Source organism: Tubulanus polymorphus, chromosome 3 (assembly GCF_964204645.1).
Source record: "Tubulanus polymorphus chromosome 3, tnTubPoly1.2, whole genome shotgun sequence".
NCBI classification, from domain to species: domain Eukaryota; kingdom Metazoa; phylum Nemertea; class Palaeonemertea; order Tubulaniformes; family Tubulanidae; genus Tubulanus; species Tubulanus polymorphus.
Window position 1 is genome coordinate 6,052,877 of NC_134027.1, and position 25,656 is coordinate 6,078,532.

General features: G+C 36.6%; 3 protein-coding genes across 7 annotated transcripts; 1 reads left to right on the forward strand and 2 right to left on the reverse strand.

Annotated features, from left to right (window-relative positions):
• Nucleotides 1–57: 57 nt before the first annotated feature.
• LOC141902768 (NCK-interacting protein with SH3 domain-like) lies at nt 58–3,432 on the reverse strand. 3 transcript variants are annotated; one of them, XM_074790647.1, is made up of 10 exons: nt 3,303–3,426; nt 3,040–3,137; nt 2,754–2,947; nt 2,445–2,603; nt 1,906–1,992; nt 1,692–1,830; nt 1,512–1,592; nt 1,109–1,330; nt 833–1,005; nt 58–721 (listed from the first exon to the last, which is right to left on the reverse strand). In XM_074790647.1, exons 3-10 carry the CDS (start codon nt 2,934–2,936, stop codon nt 536–538), a joined length of 1,230 nt encoding a protein of 409 aa, XP_074646748.1. In that variant the 5' UTR covers nt 2,937–2,947; nt 3,040–3,137; nt 3,303–3,426; the 3' UTR covers nt 58–535. The 3 variants fall into 3 exon arrangements, with proteins under 3 accessions (XP_074646748.1, XP_074646746.1, XP_074646747.1); XM_074790645.1 differs by having other exon boundaries at nt 2,754–3,137; nt 3,303–3,432; XM_074790646.1 differs by having other exon boundaries at nt 2,754–3,137; nt 3,270–3,426.
• A 300-nt stretch (nt 3,433–3,732) lies between these two features.
• LOC141902762 (dystroglycan 1-like) lies at nt 3,733–16,312 on the forward strand. Of its 2 annotated transcripts, none has more exons than XM_074790636.1 (3): nt 3,733–3,850; nt 9,682–10,024; nt 10,995–16,312. In XM_074790636.1, the coding sequence occupies exons 2-3, from the start codon at nt 9,779–9,781 to the stop codon at nt 13,290–13,292; spliced, it is 2,544 nt and encodes an 847-aa protein (XP_074646737.1). In that variant the 5' UTR covers nt 3,733–3,850; nt 9,682–9,778; the 3' UTR covers nt 13,293–16,312. The 2 variants fall into 2 exon arrangements, with proteins under 2 accessions (XP_074646737.1, XP_074646738.1); XM_074790637.1 differs by lacking the exon at nt 3,733–3,850 and adding an exon at nt 6,428–6,637.
• Nucleotides 16,313–16,982: 670 nt separating this feature from the next.
• Nucleotides 16,983–24,585, reverse strand: LOC141902558 (molybdate-anion transporter-like). Of its 2 annotated transcripts, XM_074790343.1 has the most exons (14): nt 24,294–24,585; nt 23,087–23,231; nt 22,343–22,403; nt 21,960–22,067; nt 21,676–21,794; nt 21,434–21,570; nt 21,163–21,350; nt 20,989–21,059; nt 20,826–20,880; nt 19,531–19,633; nt 19,300–19,367; nt 19,101–19,180; nt 18,888–19,014; nt 16,983–18,765 (listed from the first exon to the last, which is right to left on the reverse strand). In XM_074790343.1, exons 1-13 carry the CDS (start codon nt 24,439–24,441, stop codon nt 18,906–18,908), a joined length of 1,392 nt encoding a protein of 463 aa, XP_074646444.1. In that variant the 5' UTR covers nt 24,442–24,585; the 3' UTR covers nt 16,983–18,765; nt 18,888–18,905. The 2 variants fall into 2 exon arrangements, with proteins under 2 accessions (XP_074646444.1, XP_074646442.1); XM_074790341.1 differs by having other exon boundaries at nt 16,983–19,014.
• Nucleotides 24,586–25,656: the final 1,071 nt, after the last annotated feature.

The following is a 25,656-nucleotide window of genomic DNA, read 5'->3' on the forward strand; positions in this document are numbered from 1 at the left end:
TTAAGTTTTTTACGTAGTATTTAACAGCGAAATTTATTAATAAAATTATCACTGAACAGTATACATGCGAGTATGTAAAATTTATGTATAATGAAATATTCTAATTAATCTAGATATAAATAACGAGCACATTACAGATACTAAGACTGGCATACGATTAATGGAAAACCTACGCAATATACTTCATAACACCACAAAACATGAGCAGGAAACTTACTACATCAAATAATTCTAAAATATTTAGATATCTTGTCAGAGATAGCTTGCAGCAACTGCGAAACAACCTTCATTTCCAGTGTAGAGACTAGAGATAATCATATGTGTAAACGGGACATATATCTTACATTTGGAAGCCCACACTAAATGGAAGAATCTCATATTTTGGATTGGAATTAATATACACTTGAAGCACTGGTACCATCATTGATGCTAGGGAGACAGATCTTCATGACTAACTCAAAAAACATACATGTATTCAACCTACACATCAAGACAAGTTAGTATCACTTTTATCAAGTATCAAGTTTACTATCATTCAAAAGAATTGTGGAACATCTTTCCAGATTTGTTTGACGATATCTTTATCCATAGAAATTTCAATTATGTCCTCATTAAACACCTGTAAGAATCCTTTGCGTAGTTCAGTTATTTGATGTTGGTGCTCGGCGTATGATGGCGTTTTCATTATTAGATGCATCAATGATAGGAATTCTGTACGAATCTAACGATATAGAGAACAATAATGTATGATTAACATTAATGATCAAATTGCAATTCAACAAACAGTTGAGGATAGATGGCAAAATGAGAGCATCAAAAAGTAGGTACCTACCAGTTTTCCTGGTGACTGGTTTGATATTTCTCTAGCGATGATGTCTATCAGTACTTTGGCATCATTAGTGTAAATCAGCTCGGATGTTGCTTGTCCAGAGAAAATGTCGGACAGAAATTTCAGCACGGAATTCGGATTATTCTCTTGGTGTGGATACATTTTTACTGGATCATCTGAATAAATTTTCATTTTTCAAATAATGGCAAAATTATATCCTCAGAAGATGGAACTTTAGAATACCATTAATTATTTCAATTATCAACTTTCCTCATTTACCTCCTCTGTTTGCCAATGAGATGACTTTTCCTGTTAGTTCATTTGGAGCTCCATGTTCCGCAAGTACTTGCATGACAATATTATCACTAGGTTGGTAAAAATGTAGATTATACGAGAGTATCATAGGTAGAACAGCATCTACGATGTCTTCATCCACTCCGGACCAGGGTGGATTCTCCATATATGACAAGAGAAATACGATGAAAGCGGAATTCAGAAAATCTGAAAAAGTTATAATGAAATTATGGCAGCCGGTGGCAGCTTTCTCCATAGAACCCTGATCACTCGACAATGATTTGAAATAAAAGATGATGTAAGGACTACCAAAGTCCAATGACAAATGGATGAAGAGAAATCCATTTGCACCACTATATGGAAGTAAAAAGTTGAATATATTACTCACCATAGTGTTGAATAGGTAACTCTTGTCCTGTTGAAAATATCACAGTTAAGACAACACATGAATAACAGAATTTCTGCAAATCTGTAATATATAGAATTACGCCATACAATGTTATACTTGTAGGTTATTCGAGAAAAAAATTAACTAAAGGAACAATAATTGAGGCTATAATAAGCTTACCGGATGTATCAGTCTGTATATCTCTGGCTAACTCTAATGGAAGTATTGAATTCAATAAAATATCAATGACTAGAACATCAAGACCACATAAAGCAGCGAACACATTCAATAACACATTACGTATAGTTGAACGAGTCTCCTGGAAAGTGCAAATACAAATTAGCTACGAATGAATTGAACACAGCACAGAAATTTCTCGGCCTATGAAACTTACCATCTGGTAATAAAGCACCAATGTGTCCACGCACTCATAATTTTCTCTACGGATTAAATGCCTACTGACTGATGCATTGGCCTTGCTCTGTAATAAATCAGCATACAAGATTCTCCGCATTACTATGCCAGGTTTATTAAGATGGTTGATGCATTATTTAGTTCACCATCCATCAATTGCGTAACAAACAATCTTTTTATCTTCTAATTTCTAGGATGATGAAATGTAAAATCTAAGTGGTGACATTGCATCATATTTGATATTATGACAGTTTCAGAGGATGGGTTATTCAAAAGATGATGAAAAGTAAAATATATGTTGTGACATTCCAGGATATTGTGGAAAGGAGTTCCGGAGGATGGTTTATTCTAATTATGAAATAATCTACGACTTAGAGTTCTTTATCCAAATAGCTTATTACCGGGGGTATATAGGCCTATGAAACCAGAGGAAGGAACTGCAATGCAACAATAACCGGTAAGATGATATTGGGTCACTAAAACAAATCTTCTATTGAATATATACAATGACTATCTTACTAGAATAGAAAATAGTTCCTCTAGATACTCTAGAATTATTTCTTCATCTTCGTACAATGCCCAACTTCTTTGCTGCGAATCGTCTTTACACGCTGCCATTTCAGAAAATATCACCGAAAGTCGTTTAGCATCATGACTATTTTCAACACTAGTGTCATCCTAGAATACAAGATACATCATCAAAATAGCAATTTGCTGTTGTTTTCAATTGATGAAATGGCCATTTATTTCAACTTCTTTCATCCTGATCAAGATAAAACTGCAATGGAAAATGTCAGAAATCAATTCAATATCGTTAGGCCTACCTACCATTTTGCTTTGCGCAGACTCCAAAATCTCATCAATAACAGGTCCGATTGTTGGAATTTCATTTCTAATTTCGGTCAATAATATACTAATTGTGTGTTGACACTTGCTATATCCAACATTAGTCTCTTTTCGTAACAATTCCACCAAGTTCAATCCTAGAGTTTTCGGCACTGAGGAAGCCATCAATCGACCAGCATGTAATAGAGAATTCTTGCGTTTTACTGGTGAAAGTTCAATGTTGTTCAGTGAACACGATATACAGTTGGAAGAATTTTCGGTTCCTGTACTTGTCGATGAACCACCACTCATCGCCATGATGGTAAATCAATTTCGTTGAAACCTAACAATCAAAAACCACACCAATCAAGCATGTTTTCTCCAAGCCTACAATGGTAAAACAAATTGTACTGTTATTTTCAGTATCAGGCCGGGGTTGCCTGTGATTGGTATAGTCAAAACAAGTGATCAGTTAGTTAGTCAGTGTGTGTAACATTCTGTATTTTAATGATTTTGGACCTGTTGTTAGTGTGTAGAAATCAAAGTATTTACGCTATGTTCGGATGGATCCACTGTCAGTACCGTAACAATGTTTGTCCAGGTTTTACTACTGTTAAAAAGTCAGAACTTTACACTGACTAATCAAGCTCTAATTACGTCTCGTCAAACCATTCGATTCAATTCAATTCAATTCCTCGATAGTTGTGAAATTTTCGGAGCCACCCGTATATATTGTTTGAGATGAATATGAAATTGAACTTATTATTTATTGAACTTATTATTTATTGCACCGTATATAACATTTATACGTAGGTTGTTAAGACATGCAATGAATCGACAGAACAAAACATTGAAGAATGACATAAAACGCCCGTGTTCGATATCATGATGTACCTGAGATCGGCGTTCAATATACTAGATTTGTCTTTTAAGTTTTTGGTACATCATGATGCTTACTGAACGACCTTGATAATATTGTGGATTATTAATGGCCGCCGTTTGACATATTTTGATCACTCAGCGGATCGACTGGTTTTTACTCTCTACAACCTACTCCTTGCGGATAACGAATATTTTTGGAAGTTAATCTAAATATTTAGGTATGTCTCCGTTCAATGTTTTATGACTTTCGGTTTACGAGTGTCCGATTAGAACACCGTGAGGGATTCATTTCAAATTAATTTCTTCCTCGCTCGTCTCGGGCTCGTCGACGTTGGCTCCTCGACCTAACACACTCCACAGAAAAAGGGCACCCATCATCACGTCATGCCATAGGCATAACAACAGCAACACTGAAAGTCTCACTACTATGTCTTTTTTACAGCAAAAACTAAACTTACTACTGACCACTGCGATTATAGGCCCTTTTTAAGCCCGCCAGGCCCAGGGTCAAGAATCGACCCCAACTCGTTATTATGTTATTTGTATTTTTTACATGCAGACTTGTCCCACCCATCCTGCATTTTGATAAACTTTTCACATTCGCTGGTTAAAAGATATATTTCCTATATAATTTTTGAATTGAGGCTATGATTTCTGTTTCATATCAAAAAGCAAAAAACATTAATTATCCTTTCACGCCATCAGGACAGATAGACTACACGCAATAGAAGATATTTTTGGCTTCTGTGTCGTGATAAAGCCCTTTTTCTGATATGATATGAAATGTTGTGAAACTTAAATAGGATATTATAAGTTGAGCATAGTAAAACTTAAAAATGCCGGGGTACAAGATGACTGTAAACCATGCCCCTTTTTGCTGCCCATTTGAAAAATATCCACTTCCAAACTATTTAGTTTGATTACAAGTAGTCTCTGCTCAATGCAGATCTTTTTGGACTGTGAAAATCTGTCGGACATAAAAGATATCCTAGTTTGAAACCAGTAATCAAATTGAAAATTTCTACGATAGTATTCCTCCGTTGCTCGCTTTTAAACCTTCTCATCTTATGTGAAGGGCGATGATCGCATTGTGGATATTGCGCTTCATCGAGAAAATGAAATAATATTTTTAAGTCAACAGGTCAGAAACGTGATACGAGTCAAACAATTATGCGGCGAGTTAAACAATTATTTATTCATGTAATCGAAAAATTCAGCTAATCTCGTTAAAGCCGATGTGGCGCGTGATAAGCCCCGTTGTTACTCACCGTAAAATCCATCTTGATTATAACCTGAACACGGTCGATTGTACGAAGCCTCGGGCTATATACTATATTAATAATAACACGGTGAAATCCTCGCCAGTCATAATATCATTGTTCAAGTCTGGACCGTTTTTGAGCTTGGCATGATTAGTTTCCATGGTAACAGATTATCGGAGATGAATTTGTCGAACGAATGTCGATGATGGTCATGATTATCGCATTCCGAGGGGAAACTTTTGGTTAAGTTTTGTGTCGATATTGGTCACGGTTTTCTGTCTTGTTTTATGTATGATTCAATGGCCAGGGGAGCGTTGCTTTCACTGTAAAGCCAGGCGCAGACTGGTGACTGTCGATCGCCATTTGCTGCTATCGGTAATCGGGATGCAATTTTATAGACCAGAAGAAATTTGTGATTACGTACTAGCAAGCGATTTTTCTGTTGAGCTTGAAGGATATCGAAGTAAAATATATATCGACTTAAGGATATAAATTTTCCAAATTGAGAGAATTTTATGTCTGAAGACAAAAAATTTGAAAAAGAGATTTATCCTTAGCACTACTTAATGTTTTTACGAGAGACTGTCTATGCTATGTGAAATTACGTAGGAAATGACATACAATGAAATTTTTACAATAGGCCAAAAAGAGGCCAACAAGGGTTAGCCTACACATAGGCCTAAGATATGACAAAAATTGCCATAAGAATTTAGAATGGAGTATAACATACGTTTTTACACTTGATATGTTGTGAAATATCCCATGTAGCAGTTGTAGAGAATGTTTATTTTGCCCTAAAGTGAGTGCTACAGACAAATCCGTTCCCTATGAGATTTAGTTGCTATTGGTTACTTCACTTGTTTTAACTGTCAGAATTGAAATTCAAATTGGGCTATAAAATGTTCGAGGCTTGTATCCAGCAGGTCTTCTCTAGATGCGATGTCTCATTACTGAATTGAATATAAGCTGTTGACACTGTCTGATGTATTGATGTTCAACTTTCTGGATGTCATTTCCAATGTCATGTTGTTAGGCCTTGGCCTTTCTTTACAGAAATCATTAAAATCTTCAGCAGAATTATCTGGAATTTTGCAAGATGTTGATTTCCCACTATTTTCTTCCTTGGCAGATAGATCCAGTTTTCTGATTAAGACGACTTGTTCAAATTTTGACTCTATTGATGCGAAAAGTAAAAAAATGTGTCTATAGATTTTTATCTAACCTTCCAATTTCCAGGCATCTCAGTCTCCCATACAGATGAAACTCCACATCTTTGACACACATATTCTGAAATCCAGTCAAAACAATACTTGAGCATTCACGTGAAAGTTTTGAAAAAATGGATGCTTTTTTAATGTTACGTTGTTAGCCTAGTTGAATGTCAGTTACACGTACTTTGTCGGATAAACTACGAAGATAAAAATGGAAAATTGGAAGAACTGTTTGTTTTGTTGTTTGGTCTACGTGTCATTAGTCAGATTGTTTGTTGCTGTCAACGATACAGTCTGAATGATTGATTGAACTTTTCGTTGCAAGGCTCAAGATACTGACTATTCACCTGACTGTAATTACTGCTAATTGTTCGGTGTTTGCGTCTGTGTTTCAGCTGTCAATGAGATACTTGTCATATTAGTTGAGAAATGACAACTGGACTTTTCTGTTGATATAAAAGTTCAGTTACCGATCTAAAGGGTCACTTTGGAATGATCTAGCGACGCATAAAGTTATTGTGGAATAAAACAGGTTAGTGGCGTGGATATAGATTTCTGCTGAATTTTCAATCTTATGAGACTAAGTTAACAATTTTAAGTTTGTGATGAAATCAATCTTGGATTCTATCCGGATTTTTATGAATTCGGCTATATTCTAATTAGTTTTCTTATGGCTGATATATGTTTTAGGATTTTCATGCAAAATGGATGATAGGCCTATACTTTTCAATAATTTTGACTGGTTGTGGGTTTAGTCTAATCATTTCATACATACGGGTGCTTGAGATTATGAAGCTGACTTGTCTATGCTGATTGTGTTATTTGGTTTGTGATTCACTGTGTATGCATTTAGATAAAAAGAACATCAGGAAAAAATCCAGTTTGTGTTTTTCCAGTACTAGAACTTCTATTTGTCTAAACTTCCTCATCTGGGTTAGTTCTATTCAAATCCCAATTTGTCTAAACTTATTCATCACCCAGATGAGTGCAAATCTCTTTAAAAATATGTTGGACAAATGTTTGTTACTCGCAATGTGTGCTTTTTGTACAGTGAGGTTCTGGATCGCTGGATTGAAGACTGATCTGGTAACCGTTTATAACAAAATTCGTGATTGCAATACATGATTTAATCGAATTCTTCATTCTCGCATGATTGTTCATGCAACATTCTCATTAGCTGTGAGAAAGAAAACCATCATGATTTGACTAAAATTTGACCTCACAATCTGTAAATACCAACAGGATTATTTTATAACGTAGTTTATGTTATGGATTTGTTTGCCTGGATTGTTCATTCTTCAGATGTTCATTCTTCTTTTTGTCAAGGTTGTAAAAGTAGGCGAGAAAGAAAATCTTCATGACTTCGACTACTATTTCGCCTCTAAATATCAGTGGGATTATGTTATTGTCTGACAAGGTTCATTTTATGGATTTGTTTGTCGTCTCATTCTTATTATGGATTTTAATTCATGATTTGACTACTATTTCACCTCTAGCTATTAATACCAATAGGATTATTTCAATGTCTTAAAGTCATAAATGGTTAAAGTGGTTCCTTTTATGGATTTGTTAGTCCGTCCGGATTTTACGGATAGGTAGATCTAATCGTGGGACTCCAAACGAAATGGTAGATTATAGATTTACGGGGTATGATTTATTGGAATGTTGGTGTTTAGAATTCACATATTCTGTTGATCCACTTCCACGCCTATTATACACTTAAATCTGTAATTCAATTTATTGCTGCTCGAATTACAGAGATTTCCAATATTTCTCAGAATGTGTCACTGAGCTCGGTTTAGTTGCCTGGGTATTCAGTCAAAATCAAATAGTGAAAATGCATTTTGTGTCGTTGGTAGTTTATGAATATCACGATGAAATATATTTGAATATATAGTTTAATATCATCAATAATTCATCGATTCAAAACGCGTAATCTTAAAATTCGAATTGATTGTCAGGGACTTTTGTCACAGTTGAGTTATCTTACCGCCCTAACCACCATTACCGGCACTTCGTCTAATTGATTGTTTCAAACAATAACGTATACAACGGTTGTTCGTAACAACAACAATCCATTACCGATATGTCAGAAGCTGTCACTTGTATTCACGGCTATTTAGGTCGACAAGCGTTGCACAAATATCAGCGACTAAATTAGCGGGAATGTTGACTAATTTGATAAAAGCTCACCCGATTTTCATATGATGGCATTTGTCGGATGGAACGCAGCGAATGATATGAGTGTTTATCGCTTCGTGGCCGGGCGCTGTTCTCTATTCATGTCGACTGTTTGAGAGTTGGAACGATGTTTTCCTAGCTACTGTTATTATCGAATCATCATCTTCATCAGCTTGCGGCAGTCTGTGCAACAGATCCGACCTGCTGACGTGAGCGTAAGGATGCTGTAGGTATAAAATATATCATAAGTTAATGATTAATGGATAGTTTCAGTGATTTTGCCAGTAGATATTCGTGAACATTCCGATATCCAATTGATTACGAAGATATGTTTAGATAATCATCGTGTCGTCCATTCTTTGCTGTTTCTATCATTGCGTTGATTTGTCAGTAGCTGAGCTGAACTGAAGCGCATATACTTACACCGTCGATGGCACTTACTCGGGATGTGAATTATATCTTCAGCCATATTTTGAGATTAATTACGCCGACGGGATTAAGCTCCATTTATGCCGAAAATCGATGAGAAAATCCATAGTTTGAGATTAATTATGTGGATGGGGATTAAGCTTCGTTATAAAGCAGGAAATCAAGGATAAAATTGGCCTGTATTATGCTTTATATTTTGTCTTGAAAGATGCAAATTTGACAGTAGGTTCTGGGCCTGTAAGCTCGCATAGCTGCAATGGCTGGATCTAATTCTTATCAAGCAACAGCATATGATAATTCTTTACTCTTTTTATCGAAGTGCCTTTCCAATTTTTTTCCCAGGAATTTTAATGCAATCTTGCCTGAAGTGTTCTGAGATTCTTGAACATTCATTTGAATAGGCACTTACTTATTTTGAATTGGATCTATCGTGTTTTTACCCTATTATGTGGATGTCAGTTGCTTAGCTGAATAAAAGATACTTGTTGCGGTTTTTAAGTGGAGCTTTGAGATACGATCCATTCATAATGTAAAATTTTTAGTAGCCTATTTCAGTGGATTTATGGTTATCTTTCATTTTTCAATATCTGCGTATAGTCGACATGACTTGATGGATTCCAGAATGATTGATTTATTCTCTCGCAAAAGTTGAGTAGGTTTGTTTGTTCTGTAGTCGCTTTTGCGAAAATATCATGGTTCGTTTTATGTGGCAGTCTCGCCCATGGTCAGTCGTATGGCGTGTTGACAGAATGGTAGTGGGAACCACTGAACAAGAGAAGCCAATATTGATCTTACGTAAACAGTTCTCTTATCAATATTCACTAGATTAAACATTATCGTTATCAGACCTATAACCCCTTTAAACCATTAAGTCCATATGGGTCAACTCCACATTATGCTCTTTGAATCAAGTATCCGTAACCCGTAAAACCGGTATTCTGATTTTAGATTTGAAATTCATTTCAGAAATATAGCGCAAACGACGGTCATGGAATTTTTATGATTGGTCACGCAAAAACATCGGCAGATCTTCAGAAATAATCGCAGAGAATCAACACCGACTATGGAGCCAATAATGACGAAAATCATTCAGCAATTACTCGTCTTGTTCGTCTTAATCCATTTCGGATTGAGCGTACAGATTATCGATTCATTCTCGAGGGATATCAATTCGTACATTTCGCAAGGTCGCGGCGAGGGCGTGGGGCGCCAGTTGGAGCCGGCCTGGCAGTTACCGGACATCGTCACCGATATCGATCGAGTCGTTCAGTATAAATTAGGATTACAAAAACATATAGGAAAATATCAGGTTTGTTTTATAATGTTTTGTCAGTATTTATAGGCTCTGATATTTATAGGATTTCAGATTACCCCCGTAGATCTGCTTCAAGCATAGACTTAGCTATCAGCAAAGCATTTGCGTACCTCAATTACCTATATTTATCGGTAATTGATGTCTACCATATTTCGTTATATCACTGCTTATTAATGTAGTTGATGATTATTGTGATAGATGGTCTTTTGTATTTTCTATCCCCCTAGAAGATACTAAGGAACTTAAAACAGATCGCGGTCCCAGAATATCGTACCCTGGTAGTCTGGAGAGATATTGAACCAGATGAATAAATATTAAGGAATATTTTCCTTGACTGCGATATACAGGCATGCCGGGGTAAACAAGCTGTTGACCTGTATGAAATTTTATCAATAGCCTCTCAGATATAATGCCATAGAATGATTACATATGAAAAGTTCTTCAGCTCATGGCAGCTGGATAGAAAATCCTATTGGATCCTCGCTGATATACAGCAGATGCAATGTCGAACTAAATACAGATAAATGCACCTGCACCCTTCGCCTCTGACAGCCTCTGATATTGATGACGTTAGAATCTTCTGGCAAGGATTGGTTCTTATCTGAGCGTTGTCTCTGTATGTGTCCCTAATGCTGCTTTGATGAACACACATGTTTATTCGACACAAGATGAGCTCAAAGAAAGAGATAGCTGTTCGCTGAGCAATATCTGTTTGATGTTTAGAATTTCAATTTTGTTCTCCTGGCTTATTTAGATTCTCGCCCAGTCCGTGTAATCAAATAAATGGCTTCAAAAAATGAATCTCTGCCTAGATGATTTAGTTTTTGCAGCTGTTGAAAAAACACATACATATAAAAGTCGCGAAGAATTTTGATAAGTTTCTTGATATTTCTTGTTAATAGATATAATTGAAAAGAATTTTTCATTTGACTTTTTTCATGTAATGCAGTACTTAATCTTTCAGATTACCGAAATAGACAAGCCTGAGCTTCCAAAATGGTTAACCTACAACGCTGAAACAGACTCTCTTGAAGGGATCCCATCGGCCGGTGATCTTGGACGTTACCATATTTCCATCAGTTCTGAAAAAAATCCGACATCGAAACATTATTTCATCATCACCGTCAAAGAAAGTTCATCGCTGGAAATGCCGTCGCCGCTGAGCCAGGTTCAAACTCTTAAATATCACTGTCGTAAAGACGATCCTCTCACAATGGCTTCAGTGATTATAGACGCAGACCCAGAAACTCTGTCGCAGTCAGACAAAGTCAGTTTAGCGAATAAATTTGCGGCGCATTTGAACCTGACGGTTAGCAGTGTGCGTTTGGTTGCGTTAGGAGGCCGGCCAGCCTATGATGCAACCGCTCTCGTCGCCGGTCCCGGAAACAGTCGGTCCCAGAAATACCCGGGTATTTTGGTATCGTGGCAGATCGGATGCGGGACGGTTGATGCGGATAGTATGTCTATACTGGAGATCGTCGAATCGTCATCCATCACCGGTAAATTATCGTCGGCGATCGGGTTCCCGATCGTCGGTTGGCATGTAACGAATAACCGGCCGCAGGTGCAGGTTCTAAAACGAAGGCGTAAACGACAGGTTTACGCAACGGCCGCCTTGGAGAAGACGCCTCCGACCGATGAGGCGCGGGATATGAATCGAGTCGTACCGTCGCAAGCGACCCCGGGACACGATTACATGAAAACTCATCGCGTGAAACCAACCAGACGGTTGTATTCACCGGTACAGACATTAATGATTACACCCAGTAAACCGATCATGTTGGTTACTGAAATCATTCCGACTCCGTCGAAGCAAACGTTGATGACTCCTATGGTCGAAATTCCGACCGAGCAAGTATCGGTAAACCCTACTATTATGAAAGTCCAACCGACACCGGCGACCCCTACTAAACCGCTACCGAGTACACCTCGAGTTATCGATATCAATCCAACAGATGAGAAGGAAATTCACCCCACAAAAACTGATATTGATGTAAAGAATACGGATGATATACCCCAGATTTTCCCGGACGTCGATTTGAATTCGGCACCGACTGTCGACAAAGAGATCGGGCGTATTACGGCTCATATCGGCCGAGTTTTACATTATAAAATCCCGCATAATGTATTCTATGACGCGGAAGACGGCGATACTCGAAATTTGCGACTGCTCGTTTTGGAACGCGGCACTAATTTACCGCGTTCGTCGTGGGTGAGATTCAATCAGAAAGAGCAACTGCTCTACGGTCTACCGATGCTCAAAGATGAGGACCGACGAGTGTACGGGTATTCGCTGGCGGCTGTCGACAGCGGAGGAAAAATCAGACGTATGCAATTCGAGATCGTCGTCAAACGAGCGCGAAAATATTACAAACGACCGCCATCACACGAGTTCGTTCTCGTGCTCGCCGAGAGTTACGACAAGTTCATCGCCGACGTCGATAACAGCATATCAATCGTGCAGAAAATCGCGCAGGTCTACGGCGATAAGAATGCGAGCAGCATCCTGGTGCGCAGCATCAAATCGGGCTCGGTCCATTTCGCTTGGACGAATACAACATTGCGGAAGAATCCGTGTCCGGCAAAAGCGATTATGGGGCTGATGAACTATATCATACGTGACAACGATACTTTAAATCCGCAACTCGTTGAAATAATGAAACCGTTTAAAATCAAATCGGCGCTTGCAAGATCGCTGGGCTCGTGTTCCGATGTCGCTTTTGTGCCGGGAAAGCCGACGGAGAAACCTGTAGAAAAACCGTCACGTGGAAATGGTATGGAGGAAATCGCTAACTTGAATCAGAAGTTTATGATAAATGTTGTAATTCCGATCGCGGTGATGGGCTTCTTTATCATCGTCGCGACGATTGTAGCTTGTGTATTGTACCATACTCGACGGAAAGGCAAACTTTCCACCAATGATAAACAAACTTACGCGAATAAAGGAATTCCAGTGATTTTTGCTGATGAAATCGACGACAAACCCGACCCACCGACGAAGCCGTTGATCCTGCAAGAAGAACGGCCGCCGCAGCCACCTCCGCAGTATCACAGCATGCCACGATCGACGCCGCGCAAACACCTTCCGCCGCCGATGTATAATTCAGTCGAGATGCGTCGACTGGTAGACCACGACGAACAACAGCGCGATAACTCGCCGCCATATCAGCCACCACCACCTATCACCGCTCCTAACGGCAGTCGTAATGCTAAACCTCGCTCTAATGCACACAAGCAAAAGCCGTTTTATGTCCCACCGTAAACTGGCTTGTCAAATATTACTGCTGATTGTGAGGTGATAAAACTCTTGAGAGCAGCCAAATCCTAATAAAACTTACAAATTATTTCATAGTATATAGTGTATAATGTATGAAGTGAGGTAAGGACTTGATGTATGATTTACATATTTTAACAGGATACAAATGGAGAAAGTTTGAAGTAAGCCATATTTCATGTTCTGACCTTCGTACACAAAATATTCATATCATCTCGCTGCTTGTATTGAGTTTCGTATTCATTGTTTATTCATGGTGAGGAGAGTCATTATAGAATTGACTGATTGCAAGCTATCTGGGAAAGCCAAAACATTGGTGCTAGCCTTGTGGGTCATTAGTGAACAGAAAAATATCTGCATTTAGTGGGTGCTGAAAGGCGACAGTGGGACAGTTATCAAAATCTAAAATTTACAAAGAATTCTTATCGGATTATTGTCTTATCAAAAGTGAATATCATAATAATGCATGCATATACTGAGTTGATCTGAGGGTTGAAGATTTTTTTATCAAAGCATATAGGCCTTTTTCTTATATAAGGACTGCCTATCAACAAAAACCTTGGCACATGCTTGTTATACTTTTACAATCGTAATAGTTATTATGGTGCTGTAGAATTTGTTTTTTGGAGGTGCATGCAGGAATACAAGAGAGAAAGTTGAATTTGGATTTAAGATTTGTGTCGGGGAGCTCTAAAAGGTTTAATACGCATCTAGGATCAGTTGAAAGTTCTTTGTAACCTGTTGTGTCTTATCGATATGAATCTGTATACTTCGAACTGTATAAACTCATGTGAAACATTTCTTCATCATCAAAGGTTTTCATTTGGCATTATCATTGCTAGTTACTAATAATAATCATGTGAGTAATTGGTATCTAATCAGCAATAAAACAAGTCAGTCATTACATACGTACATAAACCTATTACAACATGGCATATTTTTAGTAACTATATTTGTTTATAAGTGTTTGATAGCATTACACTTGTGATCTTAAGATGAAATAATGGATTGTGCAAATAATAGATTTTTCATCTTCGATATATGATTATTTTGCCGTTTTTTAAATTCATCTAGGTTATAGTTGTAGCCTATCTTATTTTGTATTATTTAGTAACAAGTTTTGCCAAAATTAATCGACAATTTGAAAATCAAATTTGAGTTTAATTAATAAGTATGATATATACAATTTGAATTACGTATCCATTTGTAACTACTTACAGTGGGTGGATTGATCGAAGTTCATTCAAATAAAAGTTCAAATTGGTTCAAAATCATGATTTTCAATTATGCAGCCTGGAGTGGCGATAAGATATTTAGCATAATAGATCGTATCACCTCGTTGACTTTTATACAGAGGTGCAAAAGTTATTCTTTGAAGTGCAGTATTAGTGGAGGCATATGTTGCTTCCTGTTTTGATAATCATTTAGTTATAAACAAGTCAATTGTTGAGAGTACTTATAAATGATCAGAGTTCAACATAATTAACTTTTCGATTAATTATCACGCAAAATTGTATTATTACAGCATCAACATATTCCTCGAGGTTCAAATCTTGAAAAAAATATTAGTCTCTAATCTAAGCTCATGCATGTGTCTTATTCAGAATATTCATTGAAAATTCCTATTGAAAGAAATATTTTATGTATCAGATATTTTCTAGAATCTAAAAATGTAAATGCCTTAATTCATCAGCTTTTCTGTCTAATTAATACCAGATCGGCCCAAGTTCTTTAAGATTGAGCCAAGCTTATTCGTGTATTAACTAGGGAACTGGGTGCTTATGTAAAAATGTGTAATATCGTTCTTCCTGTAAATAAAACCACGACTGTTCTGTGTTGTAAACTGGAATATGTCTAGTAGTATACTGTATACATGATAATCATACAAGTGATACAGTGCAGTGATCAAGGTCATTATTAAACATTTGATTGTGAATGACGTTTAGTAATTCACGTGTTTTGTGGCCAATCTCACTGTCTTTTACTGTTCTAGTGGTACTATCAACCATGGTCAAATCTAGCTAAAACCAGTGGTAAAACAGTAAATGAAGAAATCTGTATGAAACTTAGCCTATTACAAAGATATCCCTTAATGAAAACCCAGTATCTAGCTATTTCATGTTTTATGTAGTAGGTTTATTTACATTGTTGTATAGAGTTCTTCAAATAAATCAGTATCTAAATTACTTTATTTCTAAATTAAGAAGCCAGTTTTGATTTTTCTAATCGGCCAGTTTTTACTAAACCATGCATATATGAGGTGAAATCTCTATGATTGTTGCTCTTTGTAAGTTTGACTGTTCATTACACGAAATCTGTGTACTAGTATTTTGTTTCTGTATTTGACACTACTACATGTATTATTATTGCATTGTCCAAGCTCAGTGTGCCATTTTTCTATTACCTCGAGATTTGATGATTTGGTTTTTTACCATAGGCTCTGTGGCGAATGATTTCACTTCAACGGTTAATGATTATCTATCGTACCCGAACTACCGTAGTTAAAACATGTTTTCTATTTACTGTAAATAAAAGTGCATTGAGTATATTGGCATGAAATGTTATACGTTATACAAAACTTATTAAGAGATTTACTAAGAAATTAGTTACTTAACCTTAAGTAAAAGTTCTTGAATAATAGATAGGCAATAACAGATTGTAAATTAATGTATCCTTTATACGAAATGTTACTATTAATACTTGGATTTGATAGACAAAAGTAGATTGCAACTGAATGAATCCATATCCTTAAACTCGTATCCATGACAAGTCCTGTCAATGAGGTAAGTACGGTAGTCTTCATGAATAAGATTTTTTTCAATCTCATATCTAAATATATCGACAATAGATAATATACATAAAATATATTCTAATAGTTATAATAATTGTGTGAAGAATACTATACAGTTAGTATAAGAATCAAATTTAACAGTGTGTATGTACCAGTACTTGTACATGTAGTACTAAGCTTAATACGTTTTTTTTTTCAATAAACAATTGAAACATTTCATGTCGAGTTATTTGTTGTTGGCTGTGAATCTATACAATCAGTCGATGGCTGCTGTCTGATAGAAAAATATTCAACATCCAACAATTATGCACTGCATGCCTGGTCTGCGCACCCTGCCGACCTTACCATCTGCCTCATAACAGATCATCTTTCAGCCCCACAGCTCACGCTTTAGTCCTGCACAAGCCATGAAGCCTGTGATCACAAACATCCAGCAGTATCCTAAGCAGACGGAATCTAATGGCGGGGTCCCCGGAGCTCACAGAAAATCAAGCCATATGACCAGCAGACCCTTAGTATCCGTCTCAAGTAGCTTAGGGTCTGATTAAGCGTGGTCGTCTAAGGAGTTAAGTAAACATCTCGGCCCGGCCTTAAGTGTCCATACATCTGACTACTAGAGTGCAGGACAGGTAGGAAATCCTGACCTTTGAAAATAATGCAAGGCCCTGATTTATGCTGTGCACTTATTGCAAACAGCAGTCCACAAAAAGTGCTACATGCTTCATATTCTGCCATCAGTGCAATCCTTATGGATTCTAGGACAAATGTCTCATGTCTTAAAACCAATCCTCCACTCATCAACTGGTCATGCTCACAAAATAAAGTAACAACTGGTTTGATAATTAAATATCAATATATTTTTATTCATAATAATACATATGTGCATGGAAAATGTAAGTATGCTGGTTGCAAGCCAGACAACAAAAAATGCACAAACTAGAAAACATCAATAATTGAAGAGAACCAACAGTGCAATGCGATAGAACCACGTCTTAAGTATCAAAACAATTCGAGCAAAGATTACGTCGATGTTCCGAGTATTCGATATTCTATGAACCGACTTATCAATCTGTTCAGATCCAAAACAGTAGTTCAAATGATGAATCATTTTATGATTGGGATCTTATGGACTTGCAGTTACATATGTCCCATTTCATTCATCGCAGACTTAGGGGGTGGAATGGTCAACCCTTTCAAATGTACCTCCCAAAGTCTGGAACTTTTTTTGCAAAGAAAATATTTAAATGACGAAAAATAAACCTAAATGGGCCATGATAAGGACAAGTGCCCTCATGTCCTAATTTTCTGCTGGAGGTAATTTTCTGTTGAAGGGCCACCAAAACCTCCACGGATGTTCATGCTTGCAGCCCTCACATAGCCAAATCATTCCAATTTTCAGTTCTACCCCTTCAAAGAATCCTAGATCCGCTTTTGCATTCTCAAAAAATGACTGACAATGAGTGGTGGTTCATGCTTCAATTATCAAACTTAGAAAAAGAACAGCATAATATAGTACCAGTAACGTAAAAATAGCAATATGATATACATACAATATATAGAACATCTTAAGAGATGTATACATCAAAAATCCATACTTAAAATATAAAGAATAATACCAAAAATTCTATCAGACTAATGGATTGTCCATTATGAATTTTTGTTACGAAAGAATAGACCTAACAACTGAACAGCAAAACTTCCATGGATTTTTCGTTTTAAACAGGTATTTACTGATCTTTAAGAGGGAAATGAATTACCCAGTATGCAAACTTGGACGGCTTGCAATAACGCGTCATGGCATATTGCTATGTTTATTGCAAAGCGAAGCTCATATGTTCAGTCAGCTCTAAGTCATTTGAATGAATTCAAGAAATGTATAGGTAAAATATTTAGGCGCATACCTTCTAATAAAGCACATTTTCATCACACAACTTATAATATCATATAGTCACAAAAAATAATAATATTATTCTATGCTGATATACCATAGTTAACACATAGTATAAGCAATATTATATCATTTTGATTGTAAATATCATGAACATACTTCTAATTCTAAGACCTATACATTTTGTAAGTACAGTAGACCCACAAGTCGGATCTGATCAACTTGTATGTTTTTTTATATAATTTTTGTGAAACTATATATAATATCCAACTCAGATATCGCTCAAGTTGGACACATCTTTACAGTCTCAATAGATCCAACTTGAGTGAAGTCTACTGTACAATGTTTCATTTCAGGCAATGTTCCAACCCCCAAGCCCGCATTCAAAATCAGAATTACATCTCAATTTGAACTGTTTAAATGAGATCAGAACAGCTAAAGTATAGGAACAAAACCAAAAACCCTTAGATAAGTAATATCCTGTGAAATCGAAAGAAGTTTGGACGGACTTGAAAACTACAGAAATGTGTGAATTATCTGACAGAGATCTGCGAATGACAAAAATAAGGCAGACCTAGATAAGATCCGTAGCCTCTCCAAAACAAGACATGCATATTCTAAAACAAATTTCACAAGCCAATATTATGGTAGTCAAGCAACAAATCTTTGACATGTTCAGTGGTTGACATAGTTTATCTTTATTCAAAAGAAATGAATCCCTAAAAGCAAGAATCATCACATTGACCATAATTCATGAAATCTGAGAGCTGTATGATGAATTTCTGAAAATTAAAACCATATGTCATTTACAAGGATACAGGTACATAAAATACCAGGTCCATAAAATTTCATCATTTTATGAAATGAATGAGCGATCGGTGTTCAAATTATTTGCGATGTTTACTCAGATCTTCTGATTTGTTTAAACAGATGCTTCCTCGTCCATCAGAGGCTTTTTATCTTCAGTGCTTGATGTTGGTCTGTCAGTTTTTCCATTCAGAGATGTGGTTTTTGTGTTGGATAAACTCAGCCTGAGTAAAGAAATGGTTCATTTGTTGAATACCGGGGTAACAGTTCAATGAAATACATGTAGAATCTTAAATCTCTAGAGGCTAACCTGTACAGCCAGTGCTGTGCCACAAATGCGACGAAGAGAAAAGCTACACAACACTCGAATATCACAGTCATTTTCAAATTCTGCAACAAAAACATCTCATATTACACTAAATGTCCAGGATAATATTTTTGGATACTTGCACGTAAATTGAACATTAGTCGAAATAGACATATGGCGGTAATAATTTGCTTGAACATACCTGAGTAAGTATAATTACTACAATTAGATTCAAGGGAATTCTGAAGAAGTTCATAATAGTTGCCCTTGCTGAAATTCAAATGAAGTAAAATAGTCACTATTTAGAAATCAATTTCATGTTTAACAATGCCCAAAGTTAATCGATTAGAGAAGAGTAGTTTTGGACAAGAGATGAAATGAAGTTGTCTTTATGGACTTTTGGTATGAAATTTCGATCATCAAGAAAACTTACTAGCTTCAGGGACGTATTTGCCTCTCATAGTGCTCAGTGACGGCCAGAATAAACCAACGCACACCTCAAATACCAGGAATCCGATAAAGATAACGAGCTGATTCTAAAAAAATAATACAAATACCAGTTATATAACTAAAAATCTGAAACAAATTTCTAAGACTTCTTAACCACTTAACACAAACTGATTGGCAATCAAAACAGGACTACTAGCCTAGAGTAACAGGTACCTCAAAATTTCTCATTTTCAAAATACATGTATTCACAATATACTGTGTACAGTGTTCGAATGAAAAACAAACCAACAACATCAAAAAATACAAATCCACAAAAGTTTCGGGCAGAATTAAGATGATAGCTTAATTTACGCTGTTATTTCTTGATATACATATAGTGGGTTAGTCATTTCTACACAGGATACAGACTGCGATGTTTGCATCAAACTAAAACTTTGTTTAGCTTGCAACAAATTTGTTGTTATATGGGCACAGATATCAATGTACATAGTGGTACAATCTCAAATTGTAGCAGCTGCAACTAACGAAAAAATACTGAATGCATATGCGTAAGACGACTGCTATGAACAAAATTACCAAACTCCCATTCATAAGAATCATCGGTTCTATTATGAACCCACTATGGTATTAGGACAATCGCTCCCATCATCCAATGAAAAACCACAACAGTGACAGCCAAGCACTTTTAATGACAACAAAGGAGTTTTACTGAGCAGAAATTCATATGCTGAGTACCAATATATTATTTCTTTTATACAGATGCCGATAACATAGATCGATATAGATCTATAAAACATAGAACTCCATCTCATACAATATAATATTTTTGCTACAAGAAATGACCTTATATAATTTCTCACTCATCAACAGAATAATTAGCTAATGTTAGCGTGCTAGTTTACTTTGACTTATTCATTGGAATTAGTTTAAGTGTTACCGGTACTAGCAGATATCAAAGTAATCCAAATATCTTAAAACATAAAATCAGTACTAGAGTAATTAGCTGCACTAACCAATTATTTCATTGGAATTGGTAGTTAGTATTTAGGGGCATTACTTTAACACTGTATAAGAATTTCGCAGTAAAATTGTCCTTGGTTGTCATTGTTGTTGGGGCATCGGGGCAGTTTTCTTTGGGGCAATTGCCCTATATTCGAACTGACAAATAATGAAGTCAGGATTGATATTAATATTTTCACTTTCACAGTTTCTGAGCGTTGGAATCTTGAAGCCCCCAAGTGGAATTCTACAGTGTTTTATGATGAAAATGAATCTTACCCCTGGAAATATGATCGGCATCAATAACGACACTGACGACAGAAGCAAAACTGGCCTGAAATTACAATATAAACTCAACAATAATTCAATGCCGTTAAACAGAATGATTCTTTTTCAGTTTTTACTACCAATGTGGCAATAGAAAAGTAATATTTTGACCCACCTCATGAAAGACTCGACACTGGTGCATCTTGAAAATAGCTTAAACAGCGATGATCCAATCATAATTGCGACCTGCACAAGAAATAATTTCAAAATTTTGAATCATATCGATATTACCGATTGTTATTAGCTATAGTTATGGCCAATGGTTTACAAAACTGGGCAATCAACTAACCATAAATCCAGCGAATACATATCCATGAGGTATGGTGCCAATATGGCCATCCTCTTTCGATAACAAAGCTCTCGTTGTTTTGACTTTATCTGTATGTGGAGTCAAAGCGGGTGTCCACTCAAGCACGAATGTGTACATCGAACCCTCAAATAATGATTGAATTAGTCCGAGACACAAAATCTTAGGATCTGAAGTCAAAAGAAATCGCATTTAGACAATGACGGAGAATAATTTTGTTGTAGTATCTATTGGTAATTGTTGAATTCATTACCTGTTCTGATTGATTGTGCGGCAGTTTTGAAACTATCTAGCACGTTACTCTTAGTGTCTCCGTAATTTTCTGACCAAGTGAATAAAACTACTATGCACAATATGGTCAGAATACACAAAGCGACATCAAATGGAGCACTGAAAATAAAAGAAAAAGATAAATGACCAGATTTAAAATTGGCGGTGAAACAGATAAGGTTCTATGGTTTGAACACCACAAATGGAATTGATTAACTGACTTACACGAAACCAAAGTGATCGGCAAAGTTCTGAGCGACTACTCCTGCAGTCACAGCGACTAGTGAATTACCAAGAACGGCATGTGAGAAAACAGTTCCCAACAAGTCCGAATCATATCCACGCTGAAAAAATACACCGACAACAATTTATTAAACTGCTTCAATTATCGAAATTTGCACACAAATATTATTATCATTAATTATTAGCGGTGATGAAAATATGCATCAATTTTCACTACAAATACTTCCAGTACTTTCACTATAATAAAGCCAAGTTGATCAACATACCTTGTTATGTTCGAAGATAAGCCATGATTCAAATGCGCTGTAGAGAATGGAAGTCGCTGTACCCCCTAAAAATCTTCCAAGCAGCAATATATAGAAATTGTTGAAATGCTGAAAAATATCAAAATGAGATCTTACAAATAAACTTCAATAATTGAAAATCTTACAAATAAACTTCAATAATTAAAAATTCTAAAACTTTAAAAAGGTTTCAAAAAGGTTTAAAGATTATTTGTTAATATGTTTACTTGATCTTAAGCCAGGTTGAAAACATGACCAGTCAGAGACAAGATAATAAAGTTGACAAAGGAAAATTGTAATGACAAAAAGAGAGCTTTACCTAAATCAAACTTAAAACTATTGATCCCTCGATACAATGTTCTTACCTTTGTAGTACATGATAGACCATACAACACTCCGTACAAGAAACAATTAGCCCGTCTTCCACTAAAATAGTTCAAGGTAATTAGAGGTTACAGTAGATTGACACACAGCACACATGTGGATGGTAGCACAGATGTACATGGATCCAATTCCTAACGGAAAGAAGCCCGTCGAATTAGAAATAAAAAAAAAAACACATAAAACAACAGAAACTTAGGTGGTTGAATGGGAGAGTTGAAAATGGTAGGCTACAATCTGTGTAAAAAAATCATTCTCATCACTGGTTCATTGTAGAGCCCTTCTCCGACAGTTTTGTTTGTGCACGTGTAATGAAGTTCAGGAGAAAAACTGATGTACCGGTAGCCTAAACAATGGAGTTGGTCAAACAGGAGTGGAGAAATTTGTTGAATGAGAAGATCATCAGTCACCAGACTAAAATACATACTGGGTAGCCTACCTGACAAGGAACAGTTCCAGAGTCGAGACCTAAAAAAATAGGCTCAAGCCCAGTATCAAGGATACCAGGATTTAGGATACCTATTTTTTGTCTGTACTCTGGTACTGGGCCTTGAACTGATGTCAAATAATCACTGCAGTTGCATTCATTTAAAAAGACCCCATCTATCAAGTCAGTATAACGGCAAGTTTAGTTTCTTGATGAAATGATATTCAAGCCATATATATAGGCATTTACGTTTAAAATTATTCTTACTCGATTGCTTCATATCTACAAATGATGTACTTACTATTTGTCAGCGATTGAACCAACGAATGTTCCAAACAACATACTGGAACCAAATCCAGCTACGAACAACACTTCAATGTTATGGACCGTCATTCCATAGTGCTCATATAGCGCATAGACGTAAGGACCTTGCAACCAATCTCCGGCTATAAGAGTTGATAGAAGAAAAACATAACAAAGTTCAATCTTCAGATTGTTTAAGACTTATTCAACAATATGGGGAAGTGGACGTTATGCAGACGCTGTATCATTTTTATATCAATAAACCAAATCCAGCAGAGTTCGCTTAATTCAGATTTTCACTTGATTCAGATGAAATATATGGTCGCCTTAACCTGGAACCATGTAAACTTTTATTCATAATTCGGATTTTACTTCAGAGAAATCTGGGGCAGTCCCTATTCATTTGAATTAAGTGAGTGTTCTACAATACTGTAGTAAAATACCAAAACATTGGTGGTAAGCTTTTAAAATCAGACAGGTCTATACAAACATTAAGAATGATAAGGGCATTAACCTAATAACACGGTTGAACAAGTTGGTATGAAATATAGCGTCAACATTAATTAGTTAAAGTTATTCAGATTTTTGACACCAGCCACAGGGACTTGACACAAAAGGATTTTGACCCCAGTATCCTAGGTACTATATATAAAAAAAGACATATTTTTTATATCGAAGTGGCTACTCGTACGGACCCGTACGAATAATTCCGTAGGCTATTCGTACGGATTACTCTGGAATGTTCGTATGGGAAGGGATAGGGTTAGGGTAAGGTGAGGCTATATGTAGTTAAAACATTCGGTCGACTGTCAGCGAGCTCGGTGGTCTAGTGGTATGATGATGCGCTAGTAATTTACTGGCCCGGGTTCGGGTCTCGCTCGATCCACTCCATTTTTCTCTAACTCTATTCTCCACACTTTCCTTGAATTTTCTAAGTCGCGCACCTCTGTACGCATGCACGGTGTTAATCAGCCAATCAGCGACAGTTATTAGCGTACAGATCCTAGTTCCGTACGAATAGCCTTAAGAGAAATCCGTACGGGTCCGTACGAGTAGCCACAACGTTTTTATATATAGTACCTAGGATGCTGGGATCAAAATCCTTTTGTGTCAAGTCCCTGTGACACCAGCGAAAAGTATTTGTGGCTTAAAATGGGGTCACAAAATAAACTTTTTCCCGGTTAAAATGTTGGCGAATTACTTACCCATAGCGAGCAGGTACACTACGAGATAGGTCATCTGAAATTTCCTGAAAGCTGGATCATTGCTCGATTTTACCGTCGACTTCGTGTAGAAAAACAACCCGACACACACTACGAGTAGAATCCAGAACGCCGCAATGAAGATATTCATGATGATGTTGATCGGTATCTCAGAGCAGACTCGACTGAAGATGAACGACGACGAGTAGAACTGTAAAAAGGGAATCGAACACGTTAAAACATGAATATTTTACGCACGGTCGAGTACTGGGACGAGTAAACGTTGACAGCTCTGGAAATGGTGAATGTTTACAGTCACACTGTAGACTGCGCGCTCGAGCGTGTTGTATCCGAGGCCGCACCTGCACAATTCAATTTAAATTTATTGCTCCTTACGTGAGAGGCCTAACACATCGGATTAAGACAAAAATTGCAATAAAGATATAGCACAGAGCACACTATAGAGAGATTAAAAAAAACTATTCAAAATAATTATGTCTTTGCCCGAAATATTCAATTTAATTCTTGAAAAAAAGTTAATTCATCAAAAAACAAAGCACGCAGTTTCTATGGGAAGACTGAAAACTTAATTGAGAAATTTGAGCATGAGGATTATATATAACACATAATTAGAATACACAGATTCCTGCTCAAGAATTTCAACAGATTAGATTACTCGTTAATGTTTTATCGCTGCACAGGAATATATTTCATCTAGATCCTAAATCAGGAATATCTGCATTATCCCTGGTTACTGTAATTAATACAAGGATTGTTCTTCATCGACGTAATTAAGAAAATAAATGTCGAAATACAAATATGCATAACAGGGGAGAACGAGGAGAACGATGTTGTATCTTCAGTTATAGTGAAGTTCTTAAAGTTAGCTTATCGCGGGAATTTCCCTCCCGGCTCAAGTCTCGGGACAAACTCACTTCCCCAACAATGATGATTGGGTGAAAGCCTATTGTAAAATCTATCAATAGGTGATAGCAATAGATAACAGTTGATAGATCTATCAACTGATAGCCCATTGACGATTCAAGATGCGAGCATCGCCTGCAATGAACCTCAGTCACACCCTAAGTCGAATCAAACTTCTTACCGTTAATCAAGGGGAATCTCGGGTCATTTTTTGCAAGTTTCATATTATCATTATATTGTGTTATATACATACATATCTAAAAAAAGAATATATATACCCATTGGCAAGGAAGTTTATTATGGCATATGCAAGCCACATTTTTCTCTCACATGAGTTCACCGGCCGGCTAGTGCAACCAAAACGTTTCCGACGCAATCATCTCCTCGCTCCGTGAGACGTGGTGGTGCTGCTGCTGCTAGTGGCGTATGATTCATATACACA

Coding starts and splice junctions, on each gene's coding strand:
- LOC141902768 (XM_074790645.1), bottom strand. CDS start 3,068: ATGGCGATGAGTGGTGGTTCATCGACAAGTACAGGAACCGAAAATTCT. Junction 1,831..1,905: donor TGGTGCTTTATTACCAGATG/GTAAGTTTCATA, acceptor TGCACTTTCCAG/GAGACTCGTTCAACTATACG. Junction 722..832: donor ACCAGTCACCAGGAAAACTG/GTAGGTACCTAC, acceptor CTATATCGTTAG/ATTCGTACAGAATTCCTATC.
- LOC141902762 (XM_074790636.1), top strand. CDS start 9,779: ATGGAGCCAATAATGACGAAAATCATTCAGCAATTACTCGTCTTGTTC. Junction 10,025..10,994: donor AACATATAGGAAAATATCAG/GTTTGTTTTATA, acceptor TTAATCTTTCAG/ATTACCGAAATAGACAAGCC.
- LOC141902558 (XM_074790343.1), bottom strand. CDS start 24,441: ATGAATATCTTCATTGCGGCGTTCTGGATTCTACTCGTAGTGTGTGTC. Junction 22,404..23,086: donor GGTTCAATCGCTGACAAATA/GTAAGTACATCA, acceptor GAACTATTTTAG/TGGAAGACGGGCTAATTGTT. Junction 21,795..21,959: donor TTATCTTCGAACATAACAAG/GTATGTTGATCA, acceptor GTATTTTTTCAG/CGTGGATATGATTCGGACTT.